Genomic DNA, 21,455 nt, shown 5'->3' on the forward strand with positions numbered 1-21,455 from the left:
CACGGTCGTGCTCCCTCGATATGACTATAGTGTCACAATGCCTGGTGTGTGTCGCAGTGTGGATAAAAGCGACGCTGTGCCGTCGGTGGCGGCGGCGCAGCGCTTAGCTATCTGGCACTCAAAATAACTCGCACCACCTTTGACTTCTTCATTCATGTGGGCCTGTTCTTGAGAGTGTTGCCGACACACGAGAGAAAACACAATCTCACCTCGAAAAGAAACTTGTCCCACATACACAGAGTCCACCTCACCCTCTTTCTGCTGTCAGCAGCGTGAGAGCGGTGCATCCCTGCAGTGGCCAGTCGAGGTTTGAACAAGTAATACTTTTTAAGTTGAATAAATGCAACCCAGACCCAGGGTTTATACTCCATTTTAACTATTGCAATGTGAGAGATTGCTAAATTCAACACAGACACAGCGTTTCATATTTTTTAGAGCTGCAACTAACGATTATTTTCATTATCGATTAATCTGTCGATTATTTTCTTGTTTAAATCGTTTGGTCCATAAAATATCAGAAAACCTTAAAAAATGTTGATTGGTGTTCGTCAAACCTGGAAATGATGATGTTCTCAAATGTCTTGTTGTCAAAGAAATAAAGAAAATATTCACATTTAAGAAGCTTAAACCATCTAATATCTTGTTTTAATCATTAAAAAAAGCTTCAAACCGATGAATCGATTATCAAAATAGTTGTCGATTCATTTAGTAACCGATTCATTCATGTTTCAGCTCTAATATTTTTGCAATTAATAACTTGAAGTTACAAGATTCAAATTGTATCTTATCTGCCAGAAAAGTGTGCAATTGGATATTTTAGACTCGTCCTCCTGAAGGACGATGCATGCGCCCCACGTCTCCTCCACATCACTGTCTCCACATCTGTCAGCGCCCTCTCCGAGCACAGGAAGCCACTATGCACTGTCTCTGGTGAGTGACAGGAAAGAATGAGAGCAGCAGCAGCAACAACAACAACATTTTTGTTCTTATCTTAACAAAAATTATCTTATTGGTAGAGCAGGAGTGTGTTTGTGAATAAAAGGGGGGGATGTTTATTGTACTTCATGCAAGAGATGGACAATTCTTGATAGATAGAGGAGAGGGGGGGGGGGGGGATGTGGCTGAACCATGTGGAGGCGATGAGTGAGTGGTAATGTGATCTCCTTTTGGTGCTCCTCTGCATCAAAACAAACCCCAGGAGCGATGCCTCCTGGGTAAACGGTCTGTGAGCCGTGAAGCTGTGACAAGTGCCATCTGTCGCCGTCAGAGCCGATGCCACACACAGACTGACACCACACTCTCCCTCCGTTTATTCTACACTGAAGCATGTGATCATACGCGCACACTGTTTACCCAGAATGCTGTGGCACAAACACCCCCCCCCCCCCCCCCCCCCCCAACCACCACCCCCAAATGAGCCTGATAGCTCTGAATATACATGACATTTAACTTTCCCACAATCCCCTTCTCTCCTGTCATGCTGCCCGCAGTATAACTCTTGAACAAACATCATCACTCTTCTGCTCATTAATCATCTGTGTACACACACACACACACTAGTGTATCAACTTGCATACATCATTGTTCTGGCATGTTTTTTAGTTTGTAATAGTTTTTTTTAATAACCAGGATTCCCAGTGGTAAACACCATGTGTGTGTTTGTGGTTTCTTTTAGTGGAGAGAGAGTATGTGTGTGTGTGTGTGTGTGTGTCTCAGGCGGTAGAGGATGTGGGTGTTTGCACAGATGCACACTCTGATAATTAAACGGTGTATTAAATCTCACTGGTGACAGAATATGCACCTTAGATATGAGAGTTTGTCTTCCTCCACCTTCTTTCCCTCTCTCTCTCTCTATCTCTCTATCTGCTCATCCCATGTTCTCCCTCTCTTTGTACCTTTTCCCCACTTATCTTACTTAGTCCTTTTTTGTGTGTGTATGTTTTACTCCCTGCTTATATACATTTGATCTAATGGCTCCAGCAGTTGAGGTCTGGAGAGGATCAACATTTGGCTCTCCCTGTCTTCCTTCCTTCTATTTCTATTTCTAAAATATATATATTATTGTTTTCATTATTGTTGTTAACAAAAAAATAGTAAAGCACATTATTATTTCTATATTACTCATTTAACACCGAGCGTATCGCAGACGACATGTTCGTGCAAGTGCACTTTGCATTATTGTAATTATCCGATTTTGCGTGGTTTTGTGCTCGGAATTATTCCAGTGCTAATTACGGTACGGTATTTTTTTTATTTTAAATATGTTTTATACTGTCCAAATTTCAAATTTAACACGCAAAATCTGGTGTTCATGTACAACTACACAACAACTTTTAGTTTTTCTTCATTTTAAATTGTTAATACACTATTTTAACATGCAGTAAATTGTAAATAACTGCCAGATATTGAAAGTTATTCTGGAAAAATGGGCAAAAGCACTCATTCACAGGACATTTTCGGGCCCTTTTATGGTTAAAATAAGCAAAAACAAAAAATGTCTTGAGGCTTAGGTGTTTAAGGGTTAAAATGTCAAATTATAGTTATTTACATGCATTCCTGAACAGAGAAAGTTTTAGTGGTTGAATTTTCATTCATTTCTGACTTCTCAGAGAAGAAGCCCAGTGAGCTGGCTTAAATGTAGGTATAATACAGTGAATTCAGTTTATTTAATAAATAAAGTTTTTTTAACAAGCTATTGAAAGATTTCTTATATAGTATTTGTTTTCATATATCTCACCAGGATAGATAGATAGAGAGAGAGAGAGTTTGAGTTTGTTCTCATGCATTTGATGGTAAAGAATGCAGCAATCAAGAGAAGGTGACCTGCGATATCTCAAAGTGCCTCCATGCCCTGCCCGGCTTCTTTTTTTTTGTTTTTCTTTTTTTGTTTTTTTAATCCAAATTTAAACCTGATAAAATTCCACACAGACGGGCTCTGTGAGTTTACGCGGTTTACAAAAGTATGTGTGTGTTTAAGTTTCCGCCCTCTTCGGGCTCAGATGCACATGGAAAACAAACATTTAGTTTGGAGCTTAAAAAACGCTGTGCTAATGAGATCTGTCATAATGAAAGTGGTGCAATCAAAGAATTAAGCTCTTTTTCTTCCCCCTCCCTTTCTCTCTCTCTCTAAAGTCTCCAAAAATAGGTAGTTTAGCGTGAGAACGACGGAAACGAAACAGTTAGGCATTTTTTTCCTTTGGCCTCGTGTTTGTTCTTTTTGAGAAAGTGTTAACAGATCATAGTGGACCCAGCTGTTTCTTTTCATCTTTAGACGGCGCTCTTTTGTCAGATGGATACAGTTGGGTCTGGACTCGCTGTATTTAGTCAGCAGCCGACTGTTTTCGCTTTAAAAGCTAACTAGTGTTTGCACTTTAGTTACCTTTTTAATCCTCCATAGCTCCTTGCAGACTTAGCCTGGTTATTATCCCCCGGTTATCTTAGCCGCCGCGGAGGCTTTGACGGGACCTGCTGTGACAAGTCACTGTGTGTGTGTGTGTGTGTGTGTGTGTGAGTGTGTGTGTGTGTGTGAGGGCCTTCACGCTGGTGAATGTTTGCATTCACGTCCATGTTGACCCACATAAGGGAGCCTCCCTGTGCCTCTGCGTCCTGACCACTACTCAGTCCACAATTGTCCGCTCACACCGTTTCATTTTGAGTGTCAAACCCTCATAAAAAAAGAACAAGACTTCATGCATTAACACCCCGCGCTCACTGTTTTTATACGTCATGTGTCATTTTTCACCTAAGTGCTGTTTACCTTGTATTACTCTGCTGCAGAGAGCAGCTCCTCTGTGATGGAGTTGGTCGGATTCTCAACTCGCTTGCACAGCATGTTCTTACACACTTCACATTCACGTGCATGCGTACGCGTGTTTTAGCCCACTGTAAAAACACTTCACGCACACATATATATACACGCCACACAGACACACACAGAGCCCCTTTGTGTCTCCGAGCTCTGACAACCTGTAATCTCCTTTTAATCCTTTCATTATGTTTTTGTTTTCCTTTCCTCTGTTTGGGGAAAAAGGTGAATGCAAACAGGAATTCCGGCATACAAAGGAAAACACACAGCCTCAGGCTGAGAAAACAAGAGCGGGGAATTTTTTTTTTGTTGGGAAGAGGAGGAGGAAGAAGAAGAAGAGCGGCTGATTTGTTGACAGGATTGTGTTGCATACATTGAGCTGTACATGTATGAGCTTGGGTCGCATCTGCTCGCCATGTTTTCCCGTACTCGTGTGGATTGTTTGACAGGGAGGGTTCACCGCTCCGTGGGTCACTCGACTCGCTCAGGCGTCAAAAAATGCCCGCTGCGGGAGAAACTATGTGGATTATTAAACGGGCTCCAAGTTTCCCTCTCATGTTTGTGCACTGAAGTTTAGTCTCGTGTAGCTGATTGGTCTCTGTTTCCATAAACACTCCACGTTATAGAGGCATTAGACTGTGCGTCAGTCCTTGTTTATCATGTGTATACAGTAAGCTGAATTCAGCTTGTTAACCTGTGCGCACTGAGAGTTAATGATGCATTTTTTGACATTACAGGATAATACTTATTATACTTTTATGTGCTTTTGAAGTGAAAAGAAGCCTGGCCTTTTTTCTTTTTCTTTTTTTTTTAAAATGTGGTTTCATGAGGTACTGATGCTGATATAGAGGCTCTCCCTCACTGGAAACATAGCTGCCAGTTAAACATATTTTAGCCACTTGACAAAAGGCTAAAATAACACTTTTGAACTTACCGGTGGAGGATCAACAACTCCTGTGTGTGTGTGTGTGCCATGAGGAAAAGTAGAGTGGTTTACAAAGAGACACAACCTTCAGTTTCCAGTTCTAATGGAGAGAAAATATGGCATAGAAATATCCTAGCGTTAAACAGGTGTAGGTTTAACTTGGTGAATCTTTTGTGAAGAGGCTAAAAATCTGTTGTTTTTCTTGTGTCCTTGACCCCTGGGGTCACATATGTTAAAGTCAGTGTTTGACTGCCTGTCAGTTCCCCAAATAATGACACTTGGAAAAAGCCTCGACTATCATTTTCATATTAAGAACTCTCAGTAAACCGTAAAATGGTCCATACAAATTGTCCATAATTGATCTAAACACAGTCGTCACTGTTTTGATATGTCGTAATTGGGTTTTTAACTAGTTTAAAACTGTTGATTGCTGTTTACCAGACCTGGAAATGATCCGTTTTATGATTTATTAAAAATGAAAAAATCAAAAGGGTTGATGATTCATTTAGTCATGGATTAATCATTAAAAAATCGTTGCTCAAAATGGATATTTTTCTTTTTATTAGTGACTGGAGTACAAACATTCACTCATTTTGACACATACACTGCTATTCAACCATGTTTATGCTCTGTTACATTACTTAAATAACTCTCTTATTTAAGTCTGTTGTAAAAAAAAAAAAGTAGTGTGTGTGTGTGTGTGTGTGTGTGTGTGTGACTGGTAGCTTGTAGCATGCCTGCTCCTCCACATGGAATTCATTAAGGACTTTGTGGGATGTTTATTTTCTCTATTAATTCCTGTTCCTCTATTATCAAGAACTTCTTCCAAACTGCCACAAACTTCTGTGCCCTGCACACACACACACACACCATCTCTTTCATATAGTTACACGTTGCCATATAAATGAACAGTTGATTTACTGCAACATTCATCCAACTTTTCTTGTCTCTCTTCATCGGTTTCCAATGTTTTTCCTCCTCCCCCTCCTCCTCCTCCTCCTCCGCCGCTGCGTTGCTGCTCTGTGTCGGAGGAAGTCGTGGCACCGGCGCGTTGTCATGTCGCGATGATTAGAGCGACTGTGAACTTTACATTGGCATTCATAATTGTTTACACAGAAGCACATTCTTTCCGCAGATGAAAGGAGCCTGTGCAGGCAGCACCATATGTCTTCCATTTATCGCCAGCGGTTTTTAACCTTTCAACAAATTGGGTTCGTGCGTTGGCTTTTCAGCGCTGCCGAGGCCACAATATCCCCACATAACATGAAACCTGAATATGTGGTCATTTTGAAAGCGGCCACCGCCAGAATGGATGAGAAGAGGAGTCAATCCGGGGTAAAATTTGAGCCGTTTTTAGACTATGACTGGTCAGAGGGCAGATTAGGTTTTCACATGATTGTGAAGTTTGGTTTGTACTTAGGCCAGTGACATTTCATCCTGCGTCTGTGTAAATCATTCATGTGTTGCTCTCTTGAACCAATGGCAGCAAAGTATCCATGTGTGATGCCGTCTTGTAAATCCCGTCGTGTCTTTGTCTCCTCGCAGGCGACTCGTGCCACTCTGACGGCTCACTGTTCGTCGCTAGGCGACTCGCTGAGGAAGGTGAACGAGCTGGCGCTGATCATCGACGGTCAGACTCTGAAGTACGCGCTCTCCTTCGAGCTCCGCCAGGCCTTCCTCGACTTGGCGTTGTCCTGCAAGGCCGTCATCTGCTGCCGGTAAGCAGCCCCTTAATTCATTTCACATAAATAAGCAACCTTTGGATTCATTTCAAGGCATCTGTACAGGTCTGGGGAATTCAGGAAAGTAGGAATTATTAACCCTTTAACACCTAAACCTATCTAGCAGTTATTTACAATTTACTACATTTTAAAATACTGTTTTAACAATTTAAAATGAAGAAAAGCAAAAAGAACACTGTAGCTGTACATGAACAACAGATTTTACACATAATGTTTGATATTGGAACAGTATAAAACATCACTTTTTTGAGTCTCTCAATATGTAAAAAATGGAAACTATGTACAGGTGTTCTTCCCACTCCCTCCTCTCTGGTGACAAAGACACTGATTTGCCAGCTTCCTGTAACAGTGCGAGTGAAATTACCGTAATAACCTCATGGTGGCACGTTGACGTGCAACTTCTCAGCTTTCAGAAACTGCTTTTTTTCCCATTGAACAAACGGTTGCGTAACTACGGTAATGCAAACGATCGGTGTTAAAGGGTTAAGTTGATGAATCCCCGTCTTTGCACCCTCAGACCCTGAAGGAGGGAGTTTTTTTTTTGTGTGGTTGTTTCTCTTCCCTCGTCTTTTTTCTCTCTCCCTTCCCCTACTTCTTTAGGGATTTAGTATTTCATTTTTGAATCTGCTTATGTGTTTGGAACCGTTATTCATCAACATTTATCCATGGTGCAGTTAATGGGAATCAGTCAAAACAAAAGGAAGGCACGATTTGTCTCGGTCGTCTGATGAAATTTCATTCTGTTTTAAAATGGAGCGTAAAAAAAAGGGGGGGGTTTAATCTTTCTAAATCAGGGCAGATTGAACATCCCACAGAAACATGCTCAAACAAAGTAGGACAACAAAAGTATTTTTAAGAGCATATTGACCTACTGTTTTTAACCTCCCTGGTGTCCTGTACTTGTAATGGCTTAAAAACGTACATTATCAACCATTTCCAGTGAAACACCTGTGTACGAAGAGGCGAATATATAGTATACCTTCACGCTATCCCATTACCAGTACTTCTTTTATTACATGGAAACGACTTGCGGTTTGACCACAAATGAAGTAACATTAGACCAGCGATTCTCAAATGATCCTGCCTTTAGGACCCACATTTATGCCCGAGTCATTTAATAATGACGACTGGAGTTGTGCGTATTATATTTATGCACATAGGTTAAATTTGGTCTTTTATAAAAAGCAGCTGACGGCCAACACTGTTCACACGCCACGACGAACTGTGGCTTTGGTTCTCGTTGTTAAATAAACCCATATTTAATGTAGTCGGTGTCATATTATTATCTCCTGAGATGACAGATGACATGTTGTCACGGCAATTATAGCTGCGAGTGGCTACCGGTCCACGTGCTGTCATGTGGGAAAGTGTTAGTCCTTCAAAATAAAAGAAAGGAAAAAAAAAAACCTCCTCACCTCAATTTTCTTTTATTTGGCTAAGCCACCCACTTTTGGGCTTGGACCCAACATTTGAGAAACACTGTGTTATGAGACGAATGCTATTAAATGACAAAGCACCGATGAACAAGTGAAGCTTCAGTGTTGGCAGAAGTAGGTTTCATTGACGTGAAATTGCACAAAAACGAGCAAGAATAAGATCCAGTGAACCCTACACATGATACATGTGTGTGTGTGTGTGTCCGTAGTGCGGCACACCTGCACGTCCATGCTGTGTCTGTTAAAGTCGTCTGTTGCCCACGGTCAGCAAGTAAACGAGGATGATAAAAGGCAGGAGCAGTCGAATACACTCAGCTGCAAATGTCAAAGACATGACTCACTTGCTATTGGTACCCCAGGAACAGTACCAGTGTGTGTGTGTGTGTGTGTGTGTGTGTGTGCGCGTGAGAGTGTGTATATACACACACATATACACAGACCAAAGATGAGTGGAAACCTTTTTTGTTTTTTTATTATTATACATCACAGATGGTGCTGAGAGAGCAACATGACCTAAAAAGGGGAACGTGCAGTAAACATTGTATGAACACGGTGCACTTTGTATCAATGGACATGTATAATAGGTGTGTGTGCGTGTGTGTGTGTACATCTGTGAGTGTGTGTGTGTGTGTGTGTGTGTGTGTGTGTGTGTGTGTGTGTGTGAGTGTGTGTGCCCCCTGCCAGAAGGGAAGTAATTGACTCTCTTGCATATCCAGTCCATATCCGGACTCAGGTCTCACAGGCCTTGCAAACAGCCTGCAGCTCCCTTTCCTCTTCTCCTCTCCTCCATCCCTCACTACATCTCTCTCTCTCTCTCTCTCTCTCTCCCTCTTCCCTTTCTCCATTACTCTCTCTTTGTCTCTCTCTCGTCTAGAACTTGGTAGCAAAAACATCCATTCTTTTTTTTTTTATTATTTTCAGAACATAACGTGACCGAGTTATTTTCTGATTTGAATGAATGTCCTCACCAACAGTTGGGCCAGTGGCAAAATTACGAGACCGACGAATCCTGGTGCATCTGCGTGATAGGAAATCACTTTCCTTACCAGCAGGGGGCAGTAGTCTGTATTTGTTAATTGTTAGGGGAAAGTAGAAGACCGTGCAGTGTAGCGCTGTGTCTTTTGGCTACACCAGGACAAATATCGATATTTTAATTAACAAATTAAGGCCATGTATCTCGTATTGTGTCGTGAGGGAGTACCCTGTGATTCCCCGCCCTTGTCTATGGCTAGTTCATGAAGTTGCACACTGCAAGGACACACGTTTAGGTGCAGCGTTCAGAATGATTTTGAAGCTTTTTTTTTAATAGAAGGTTATCGTTTCGTTGTGGGCCTTCGTGAATTAAATTTGTAAATATTGACTGTCCTGCCAACAATCTTCACGGATCGACGCTGCACTGCTCAGGGTCCCTGCAGCAACAGATTTGGAGTTAAGTGGATTAGTGGCTCATCCTGATCAAATGACAAAGACATACAAACATATTCCTGTATTTATTAGGAGCAGCTGATTCTCCTTGAGAGGGATTTCATAAGGATTCGATGGAGGGGAAAACATGTTTTGTTGTGGTTCACTCATTTTTGTGTTTGGGTTCCTTCACCGGTAATTATCTCATAAAGCCTTAGATTTATGTTTCTATCACTTGGGCAAACCAGTGCTGACTGCTGTCGTTGGTGTGTGTGTTCTGTTTATGAGGTGCCGGAACATAATGAGCTATTGACTTTTAAGTACAGAGATGTCCGTGAGATAATGTCTCATCTGCTGCACATGTATGATTTAGTGCACGTGTGCACGTGCCTGCGGGGCGGCGGCATGCACGGCTTCCCGACTTCACTGTATGTTTGTTTATTTGGAGGACTTGGCGGCTGCTTATTTTCTGCTCAGCTCCACCGTAGAGAGCTCCACCAGGACGCCTTTCATCTCACCAGTGCCACTCTGTACACAATCCCAGACACTGTGTGAGCCGCGTTTGAGAGGAAAGGTAGCGCAAGAAAGAAAGAAAGAAAAGGGAGAGATAAAGGGAGATTTGCGGTCGGAGGCCATGAGACGCGCAGGGCAGACGCACTCGCACATACTTCAGACGCAGCGACGGGAAAAAACAAAGAGCGGAGGTTGATTCCATCCTTCAGCGTCGACTTCAGAGGCCAAGTCTCTGAGGTTTTTTCCCCCTGGAAATATGCTGTGGTGTGTGTGCTTGTGTGTGTGTGTGCTTCTGCATGTGTGTGTTTTTGCACACGCCAGCGTATGAATGTTAAGCAGACCACCCAGCTCTGTGAGTTCAGCTTGACCGGTACATGATCCTACTTACATATTCACAGAAGATAGAGCATCTTTATGACCTGTGGGCTCCAGCCGCGCGTGTGTGTGTGTATGTGTGTGCGTGTGTGTGTGTGTGTGTGTGTGTGTGCATACAGTACTTGTACTTCTGTCTTTGTGAGGACCAGTTTTCCTTTACAGACCTTTTGGCCTGTCCCCACTTTCTGACACGCCTTCAAAGGGTTGTGTGAGGGTTAAGACCTTTTAGTTGTCGCGTTGTGGTTACAATAAAGGGCAAAAAGAATGGTTTTATGCTGTCCTCGCAGAAAATCCGCGGGCATTAGAGGCAAAGGCCTTTAATTGTTTTACGCCGCCTTTCTCGTATTACACAAACTCCTCTATATTTTTGCTGGTCTGGAATACCTTCAGTGGCAGACTGGGCCCAGATTACATATCCATTTAAACCCTTTCAGTTTCAGAGTCAGTGCTAAATGGCGGTTAATGTTAGGGTGAGAGGTTATGGGATACCTTTTTTTTTTTTTTTTTTTTTTCCATTATGTGAAGAAGTGCAAGTATGCACATGTTTGTTTGCGACTGTGTGTGCGTGGACGATGGGTGCCGCAGCTGCTTGTGATTTGATTTGGTCATATCTATCATCAAAGCGGCATTCTGTGTCCTGGTTGCATGTGATGCCTGCACATAACTCAATTTTCTAATATCTAAGATCAGAGCGTCGACAGACACACGGCACTGTATGCATGCACGGACATACACACATCAGAGGGACAAGTAGTCATTAAGTGCTCTGAGACGTGCACTCAACTCTGGGTGTTTTAATCAAATTGTCCAGGAGGAGCTGCGCGTGAGAATGCAGATTTAAGTACTTCTCTTTCCTGTCAGCTCCTTTTTAAGAGTGCGTTCCCTCATGTTTTCTCAAGCGAGATGCCACTCGTCAAATGATCCGGACACTCTCCTGCTGTTGTGAACGCGCCTGACCCAGAAAATCTGTGGCTGCGTACCACATGTGAACAGCAAACCCCCGAGAAATGTCCACACCCCAATCAGCATCGGGAAACGTTCTGAAGTTCATGTCTGAAGACCATTCCATTCTCTTTATAGGAACATTTTTAACAATCGGCCGCACGGTTTTTCAAGTTGCTATAACCCCAAAATCTATGGAAGTACAATATAATTAATCGATAAAGCTACATGACACCACATGTCAAATACACTGTTACCAGACACTTAATAATTATTAAAGGTCCAGTGTGTTAAGCCGGTTTTCACACTGACACCAGGCTCACAGAGATTCTGCTATGTTTTACAAACAGTTTCTCCATTTTCAAATATCCTAAATAGTCCTCTGTACTTCACTATGAGGCTGTGCATCTGTCAGTGCTGCACATATTTCACAATAAGACTTTGTTGAGAGAAAACCCCCCCCCCCCCCCCATGTAATCATGGAATTGAAACACTGGAGAGTTTTTTTTTTTTTTTTCTTTTTTTTTTTTTGAACTGGAACAGGACGTGTTGTGTTTGTGACATATTAGAAGGAAGGAAGGTAATCATCTTTATTGTCGTTATACAACCGAAATTGCACAATGAAATTTCAAGGGTCAGGTGGAGGGGTGATCAGAGCCGCTCCGACTGAAAGAAAGACAGACAGAAAGACATTTAAACTGCAAAGAAAAAGGAATTGTCACTGTTTCTGTGCATATCATGCAGCCAGTGTGAACAATGAAAATGAGAGACGTGCCGCAGCAGGTTCTTTTTCATTTCGCCTTAAAAACATGAAATTTAGCTCTGGATACTTTGTCCATTTGAGTTGCTGTCAAAACATGGTTGCACAAAATGGTGGCCTCTTATTAGGCAAGCCACTTGGCCTAAATTACATATAAAAGGCTTATTCTAACGCTAAGAACCCACAATATAATATTTTATTTTAAAGCAGTCGTAAACAACACTTAAACAAACATACCAAGTTAGACGCTGGACCTGAAAAGCTAAATTATAAAAAATTTTATTCCTACACTTAAGCAAACGCCACATATTACCAATTATAAAAAAAAGAACACTTGCCAGTTTTGTCTCTTATTTTAGACATAGGCCACAGCTGCAAGTCCCTGTATTATAAGGAAACATAATTTGCTTTGTTGTACAGTTTAATCCCCGCTCTGGTATCAGTTTTCCGTCATGTGCGGGGTTTGTTTTCGTCGAACATGTTGTAGGTTGTAAGGGCATGACTAAATTTAAGCTGCGTGCATGTGAACGACAAGTCAAACTGGCAGCGACGACGCCTCCTCACACAAAGCGAGCTTTTTGAAAACAGAGACGAAGACAAACTCCTAAGTCTAAGTCTCCCCGGGTCAAGAATACAGCGTTTAAGAATGTAAACACCGCGTGTGGTTGGAGTTTTGAACCTCACACAACCGTCGCTCAGATCACTACCACTTAAGAGTGATCCTCCCCCCTCCCCCCTCCCCCCTATCCCGGCGGACGCTCGTGAGAGGCGAGGAACACCCCTTGACAAGTCACCCATCTATTACAGGCCAACGTAACAGAGTTTATTCACATTCACACCTACGGGGCAGTTTAGAGTTACCAATTAACTGAAGCTGCATGTGTTTGGACTGTGGGAGGAAGCTGGGGGAACCTGGAAAAAAGCCACACACACACGCACAGGCACAGGGCGAACATACATACTTCACACAGGCAACCTTGCTACCCCTCGGCGTTGTATAATGAACCATATAAATAAAAAAAAAAGTTAGTGCTTAAATGCATGTGAAAAGTGGGGGTTGTATAAATGTTTGGGTTCAATTTATGCTTCGCAAAATTGCGCGTGTGATGTGATTCGATCTCCAGAGCTCCAGGAATCCTACTAAATAGACCTTGTGTTACTCAAACGCGCTTATGCCAACAAGGACGAGAAATCCTCACTAAATTTTCCCAGACAAATTTTCCCACACCAATCAAAACTACTCTTTAAAAAATGTACTTTATTGTAAGATTTGGGGGGGGGGGGGGGGGGGGGGGTCGACTTACGAGTACGGGAGCGATGTTGCCACTTCACCGATGCAACACACGACTCCATGAAATGAAAAGAAATATCCATGGCACTTACACCATCCACTCTCAATGGCCCGGAGGCTAAGCGTCTGTAATCGAGCCTCCCGTTCCTCCATTGTCGCCGCAGAGACAGAACCGGTTGTAGAGAAAGGATCAGTGATACAGGGTCAAGAGGGTGGAGCACCACTGACTGGAGGCTCCCCCAACTCACACACACACACATTAAACGTGAGCTCGACAGAGTCTTATTAGCAGAACAGTGAATCATTGTTTCCTAATACCAGGGCGAAGAGCAGTCGACAGAGCTGTGTCAGCCTCTGTCATCCGTCACTCTCTTTTCAACTGTAGTGAGTAACTTCTACGTATAAAGAAAAGTCCAATAGATTCAAGAGTTCACACACAGTGTCTCTCAGTTTACATTACTCGGCGACATTCCCACACACGGGAGCACACTGGAAGTGATTTTATTTAATCCTCTTATGACCGTTGTGATAAGCAGGATTTATTCCGATTTTATGGCTGTAGAATTGTCAAAAAAAAAGTGAGTGAGTGCTTCTTCTAACCCCTTTATCCAAGATAATTTTCACGTTCGATATCTGGCAGTTATTCAACCGTATAGGAATTACGGGACTGAGAAGCTGACGTCACAAACGTGTGAGTCCTGAGGGCTACCATAATGACAAGTGTATGGGTGCAAAGCTCTATTTCTCTGCTTTCCGGTATCCATACATCCGTCTTCTACCGCTTTATCCTCCACATGAGGGTCGCGGGGAGGTGCTGTGTCAATCCCAGCTGACATAGGGTCACGCCCTGTAAACAGATCAGCAGTACATCGTTTTTTGAATTTTCTAGATATCACAAACGGTCTAGGCGTGACGGTAACGAGAAGTACGCATTGCGCGAGTAAAGAAGCAAGAGTTTGACTGAAAACATGAATGTTTGAGAGGTCAATTCTATCACTCAAATCACTTGATTGTTATTCTGATTAGTTCCCACCCTTCTCTGCACTGCTGGCGTTTACACACAAACGCTCCCTCAGTCAAGTCTGATAACATTGCTTGACCGAGCCCCCCCTTTTTTTTTTTTAAATGAAGGAAGTTGCACACTGCAGCTTTAATCTCGTGTTTTCTGTCCTGTCGTTCTTAAAAATGTGTCATGACCCGGCCTCTCTTTTTCTCTCTTCCCCCCCCTCGTTGACCTCAGAGTTTCTCCGCTGCAGAAGTCCGAGATCGTGGACATGGTGAAGAAGCACGTGAAAGCCATCACGCTGGCGATCGGGGACGGTGCGAACGACGTGGGCATGATCCAGACGGCTCACGTCGGAGTCGGGATCAGCGGCAACGAGGGCATGCAGGCCACCAACTCCTCCGACTACTCCATAGCGCAGGTGACGTCACAGACACGAAGGCACTCGCTCATGCATGGTCAGCGTCAAACAAATATGTCAGAGGATGGACGTAGATAATGGATACGTGTCTGGTCGCCCAACATGCTGACGTGTATCTTTAGGCAAGACACCAAATCCTTTCCTGCTCACGGTTCACTTCAACACGATCTTTGACCTTCTTCCTTTGGGGGTGGTTAAGAGGGGAGTTTGTTCACAGGTGTCACTCAAGTATTAAGTTGTCAATACAAACGCACAGCTCTTAAGTTTGTATATTCTTTTGAGAGAAAGCAAGTCAACAAACAAACACCGGTATTTGTTTTTATCTCCGTGAGTTAAGAAAATCACCTGCTTTGTGTTGGTTTTGATACTTTTTTCACAGAAGTGCTTTAGGCATTTGTTTATGTGGATTTTCTCTGATTTGTAACATACATAAAGCTGCTGTTAGTGAAATCCTTTAGTTAAAATACATGTTAAATAGCTTTATATTCTGAAAGCTACCGCCAGTGTACCAAATTTATCCAATCAGGAGCTGTTAAAAAGTAGAGAGGGGATCCAGAAGACAATATCTTTACATCTTTTATTGGGAAAAGTTACAGTTTCTCACTCTTGATTGGACAGAACAAGCAATTTGATCGATTGTCTGACATTTTCTGCACCCAGAGATTTATTAATAACTAAAATAATTGTCTACCAGTAACTTCACAATGAGAACTCGGGCCACAACAATTATTATTTATGAATTAATTCATCGTTTTTCTTAATAATTAAAACAATCTTTCTGATTTTTCAGCTTCTTAAATGTGGATATTTTCTGGTTCCTTATCAAAGATATCATTAAAACGGATTCATTTTGTGGACAAAAACAAACCCAGGTTTGGTAAACACCGATCGACATTTACCAACATTTTCTGATAATTAAAGCCCAAACAAGTTCTCTATTAATCAAGAAAAATAATGGTCCTAATGGTTGCAGCCCTAATGAGAGCGCCGTAAACCTGTTAACAAGATGAAATGCAGCCCGGAGGTTCAGGAGTCTTATCACTTACACTGATGGAGCTGTTTTTCACTTAACCCTCGAGCGTCTTGCACAAGCGTCGTCCTCCCCTTCACTCCCGACCCCTCTCTGTCTCTGATAAGTACGACTTTATATCTTTGCATTATCTCTTCCTGTATGTTAAACTCCCCTCTCTCCCTCTCTCTCTCCCTCTCTCCCTCTCTGTGTGTCTCTGATTGGCAGTTCTCTTACCTCGAGAAGCTGCTACTGGTCCATGGAGCGTGGAGTTACAACCGCGTGACCAAGTGCATCCTCTACTGTTTCTATAAGAATGTGGTCCTGTACATTATAGAGGTGAGATATTTTGCTACCACACCCTGTCTGTTTCACACACACACACACACACACAGACACACACACAGTGACTTTAACAGAGATGTTTTGCAGCTGTTTGTCGACATGGCTGACAGTGATGGACGAGGTGCCCTTCTGGTGTCTGCTTTCTGTCTGTTTCTCACACGCACTTGTGTGTGTGTGTGTGTGTGTGCGTGCGTGCCTGTTATGAGGGGCATTTGTCAGCTGTGCTCCACCCCTCCCACGCTCTGTCTGACATTAAGGATGCCAGCAGGTGCAGGTCCTCATGGGAGCTGCAGCATGTAGACCACTGCCCCTCCACACCACTACTACTGTGTGCGTGCGTGCGTGTGTGTGTGTGTTTCTATGATTATCTCACATGATTGGCTCCCAGCAGAGTCCTCTAGGTCAAAGGTTGGAGACTCTGTCCACTTAGTGGAGACAGAATAAGGGGGGATATATATATGTGTGTGTGTGTGTGTGTGTGTGACCTCACCTCCAGGCTGTTTGGTCCACTGTATGCCCCCAGGAATGCCACAACTCCCACAAGTGGCCCCAAACATTTCCTCTATCTGGCCTCAGATCAGGCCGTGTCTGCTCCCTGACTCTGTGTGTGTTTGTGTGTGTGTGCGAAGCGGGAGTGTTAATGAAGGTTACCTCTGCGTTTTATCGCGCCACGTCTCTGTAATTTAACTTCCTATAAAGTCAGAGCCACGTCCAGCCACAAACTGTGTGAGGAATGCTTTTAAAACGTCACGCTGGAAGGCTTTTAAGGGAGGCTGCAGGAAGCGCAGCGACTTACACAAGCATATTTTATAGTGAAAAGTCGATATAATCATAATACACTGGGATAGGTTCTGTCAACAACCACTTTGTGCTTCGGACTGTAAAACCCTGGTTTCCCGAAATTAGATTCTTCCAACTTTTTCGACGTTCAAATAACTGTAGAAAATGCTTTCCCGGTTAATTTTGCCGTGTGTATCTTGATTTAGACGCATTTAAATGGTAATTTCCCAGCCCTGCTGCCCCCGCTATCAGTGCCTCCCTGAGGCAAATTTACCCTCCACCATTGTCCCTCTCATCCCCGTCTTTGTGTGTTCCAGCTCTGGTTTGCCTTCGTGAATGGCTTCTCTGGACAGATCATTTTTGAGCGCTGGTGTATAGGCCTCTACAATGTGGTGAGTTTCCGCCCGCACTCCACACTCCTCCTGCTCCTCTGTTTTACATCGACGATAATTGGCCTCCTTGTGCTGTCCACCTATCTCTCAAATCATTCTCACTCTACTTTGTCTTCTTATCACCGCTCTCTCTCCACAGGTCAGAGACAGCCGTATGCTTGTGTGTGAGATTAAGAGAGTGTGTGTGTGTGTGTGTGTGTGTGTGTGTGTGCTCCTGTGTCTGAGTGCGGACGCCTTTAGGCTTCTCGTCTTTAAAGCATTATGGAATTCCTTTTAGTCTAAAAAGTGCATGAACACTTTCTTCTTGGAAGTGCATGCATATATGTATACAGACCAACCCGTCATTATGTGCATTAATGGATGTATACCTTTCTCTCTGTGTGTGTGTGTGTGTGTGTGTGTGTGTGTGTGTGTGTGTGTTTGTGCTACAGATATTTACTGCACTACCTCCATTCACTCTGGGGATATTTGATCGGCCGTGCAGCCAGCAGAACATGCTCAGATTTCCGCAGCTTTACCGAATTACCCAGAATGCCGAGGGCTTCAACACCAAGGTAAAGACACACTCTCTCACACACACACACACATTCTTGTACATCATTGAGAGTCCGAACACTCACAGAGATAATGCATTCCGAGCCCTTTACCGTAACCTTTGCTATTTAATGCCTAACAATTAAACCAACTTTAACCTAAATCTAGTTCGAACCCTTTACAGCGCAATCATTGATATAATAAAGGTCCATGAAAGTACCATATATGGTTCCTTGCCCATATACATATAAGAATATACAAGAAAAACACAAATAAAGTGAAAAGATTTTAGAATAGGGGTCTCAAACTCGCGGCGCCCCAGTCAATATCTTGCGACCCTACACTTATTTTTAAATTATAATTAAAACTGGCCTAAACTGACCAACAGTGCACATTATTTTTATCATAATGTTTATCATAACAGTATTAAATTCAACATTTAATTAAATATAAGCTGTTTTTGTTATTTACAGATTCAGTGCAATATCATCCTCAATCATTTTAAATGCCACATCATGATGGATAACCAACATATCATTGTAATTTCTAATCACCAAAGAGTCAAATTTTCCCAAACAGTTTTCTGGACTTTTTTCAGCCCCCTCCTCCTGACCAGACTAGAAGTTCACTCGCCCCCAGGTCATTTTGAGTTTGAGGCCCCTGTTTTAGAACCTTTTTAGAACAGTGTTGCCCAATCCTGGTGCCCGGGGAGAACCAGGATTGGGACTAACCATCACTAACTATCATTAGTTATTGAGATATTACTGTAGGTGCAGGAGAAGACCCCAGCTGCTTTACTGTACTTTTTTGCCGTCTGGAACCCCACTTGTCTCCGGAAGTTCCCTAATATAGTTCTTTGCCTGGTAAAATGTTAAAGTTGTGAGGAGCAGCAACAAAAATGTCCTCACTACCTATGGGTTTATACATTTTGGTCCTCACAAAGATATGAATGCAAGTACATAAACACACACAATGTGCTGCATCATCTCAACGTTAAATCTGTCATCTCGGCACTCTGCGTTCGACTGATCAAACCTTGCGGCTCGTCTGTGGGATTGATGAGTGATGCCTGCCCGCCTGCTTGTTTGTTTGTTTGTTTGTTTTGGACGCTGGCGAGTCAACAAGTGGAATGCAGACTGGGATATTTCCATGGCAACTCCTAATGGCATTCATAGAGCCAGAATAAGGAAGTCTTTCACTTTTAGAGGGCGCACCAGCAACCAGCAGCCTGCAGCGTGTGTGTGTGTGTGTGTGTTCAGTACAGTACAGGAGGGCACCTTTGATGGCAGAAACACAGTGGAAGGTGTGTGTGTAACTTGCGTCTTTTGTTGTTTTTTTATGTTTCAGGTGTTTTGGGGACACTGTATCAACGCACTGATTCATTCAATTATTCTCTTTTGGTTTCCTCTCAAAATGTTAGAGCACGGTAAGTCTGGTCTTTTTCGCCCGGAGAAGTCGTGGTCACATCTGCACTTGAACACAATAACAATAACGTGCAAACGTTCCTGTTCCCCCCCCCCCCCCCACAGACTCTCCCTTCCCAAACGGCCAAGGAAACGACTACCTGTTTGCAGGAAATATGATCTACACCGTAAGCGTCTTGCAGTTTCTCTGTGTGTTCTTGTTCGTGGTGTGTGTTTTTTTGTTTCTGTGTCTTTTGGCATGTCGGCGTGTTGATATTTTTTGCACACACCGGCACTGTGCAGCCTCCCTAGAGCCATCGCGAGTCTCCAGTCACTCCGGTCTTGTCTAGCCAGTCCGTCTCCTCGCCTCATCATCCATCTCTTCTTTCTTTTCACCTCTCCATCTTACAGTCTCGCTATCATTTTACTCCCTACAGTCTCGCATGAATGTTCGTGGTGTTTATTTATGTGTGTGTGTGTGTGTGTGTGTGTGTGTGTGTTTTTGTGTAGACTACCAGTGCCTTAGGGGGGGCTGATTATTTTGGCAGACATTGCTGAGTTTACTGTGTAACATTAATGTCCATTATCTCCACAGTCGCCAGTGAACTAATCCTGTTTCTCCCTCTCCCTTTTGTGTGTGTGTGCGCAGTATGTGGTAGTTACAGTGTGTCTGAAAGCTGGAATGGAAACCACGGCGTGGACCAGGGTAAGAGCATTAAAACACTCCTAAACGCCACACAACATGTGCTGTATTTTACTCAACTGTTGGTAAATAAAGAGGAGGAGGAGGAGGAGGTCGGCCCGCTCCAGATTTAAATGATTTAAAAAGATGTGGCTCACCTTGATCTTGAGGCAGAGGTTTGAGGGTTTTTCTCCAAAGAGCTCTCACGTCAAGCTGTAATTCCTCTCTCCGTTACCCCCTGTGTGATGACGTGTCCAAGTATTGATTAAAATAACACTTTCTAACCATTAACGCCGCTTAGCTAAAAGCTTTTACTGTAAATAAGCTGTAAAGAAGAAGAAGAAGTGCTGAGTTTGTGTCAACAAGTCAAACTACACTGCAAATACTGAGATTATCATCCTGCTAGGTAATGAAACAGATTAATCTTATTTAAAGTCCTTTAGATTCATCCATATGGTCGCTCTTGAACGTTATAGGTAATATAAGTAGCTTCCTGTTTGTAGAAAATCACAACATCAACTGGTTTGAACATGGACCATGTTAATAACAATAATCTAATAATAAACCTTATTTTATTTTTTATTTATTTATTTTTATTGCACTTTTCTTCACAGTGTTACAAGTTTTTCAGGGAATCTGAAAGTAAATTCACACAATATAAGATAATACGTAGGTACTGATGGACACCGGGCCAGATTACAAAGAGTGGGATTAATAACCACAAGTTCACAGATGTACTTCTCATCAATAACAGAATTATACTTAGATACTGGGAAATCAATCAAACCCCCTGAAGTGAAAGAAGGGACCAAATATATGATAAAAAAACTGCTTCTTATGAATCCATGCTGACCAGGATCACTGTTAAAAACATGTCAATATTGCTTTGCCGCTGTCAAATTCATTTATTTGCTTATTTATCTTAAACTTAAACAGACTAATCTTTTTGGTCACTTGTTTTTTTTTAACATGTCTTTGGTACGGATACCTTGTGCCAACTTGTTGAAACTCAATAAATACATTTAAATTAAATTACAGTGCCTCACCATGAAAGTCAGACACTAACAAATTGCTTAACAAGCCGTGATGAAACCGCGAAATTTACTTCGAACCACAAGCAAGTGAATGGACATGGCCACGCGGAAAAATTAATGGAAAAATAATTGAATGATGAAAAATGGCATGTCATCAATATATCTACTGCACAATCCTTGTATGGAAACATAAGGAGGGAAACTACTACGTGACAAACGGCTGCTGCTGCGGAGTCGGAGAAATTACGACGTTGACTCTTGTAGTTGTTGATAAATGAGTCCCTGTTACACACACACACACACAAAGTGAAAAGTGAAAACAATAAAGTTTTGATTTCTGATGAGAAGAATCTGACCAAACTTTTGATGGACACTTACTTGCAAATCAAGTAAAAAGGGGACAGTAGTTCAGACTTCTGACACTTCTGATTTGGCTTAAGGCTCCTTTTAGGGGAGAGAGCGAGAGAGAGAGAGAGAGAGTGGCAGGATGGACAGAAAAGCTCCGACACCTTTGTCCACTCAGCTGTCCACACAACAGCCCGGCAGTAATGAAGCCGGGTCCCGCTGGAATTCACACAGTGTCCACTTACAGCAGATCACAGAGAGCAGGATGAAGACGAGGGGAAGGAGGGGAGGGAAGGTTGTCTATATTCGGATGA

General features: G+C 42.7%; 1 protein-coding gene across 6 annotated transcripts in view; it reads left to right on the forward strand.

The window, feature by feature from the left end:
• atp8a2 (ATPase phospholipid transporting 8A2) overlaps window positions 1–21,455 on the forward strand; it is a 55,994-nt gene that overhangs the window by 27,247 nt on the left and 7,292 nt on the right. For all 6 annotated transcript variants that reach the window (XM_058634838.1, XM_058634823.1, XM_058634830.1 and 3 more), the window contains 8 exons: window positions 6,276–6,448; window positions 14,434–14,617; window positions 15,855–15,965; window positions 17,069–17,143; window positions 17,575–17,697; window positions 19,025–19,103; window positions 19,207–19,268; window positions 19,730–19,786. In XM_058634838.1, coding sequence (XP_058490821.1) covers window positions 6,276–6,448; window positions 14,434–14,617; window positions 15,855–15,965; window positions 17,069–17,143; window positions 17,575–17,697; window positions 19,025–19,103; window positions 19,207–19,268; window positions 19,730–19,786 — 864 coding nt within the window. The remainder of the gene's footprint in view (window positions 1–6,275; window positions 6,449–14,433; window positions 14,618–15,854; window positions 15,966–17,068; window positions 17,144–17,574; window positions 17,698–19,024; window positions 19,104–19,206; window positions 19,269–19,729; window positions 19,787–21,455) is intronic.

This window comes from Solea solea, chromosome 1, assembly GCF_958295425.1.
Source record: "Solea solea chromosome 1, fSolSol10.1, whole genome shotgun sequence".
NCBI classification, from domain to species: Eukaryota; Metazoa; Chordata; class Actinopteri; order Pleuronectiformes; family Soleidae; genus Solea; species Solea solea.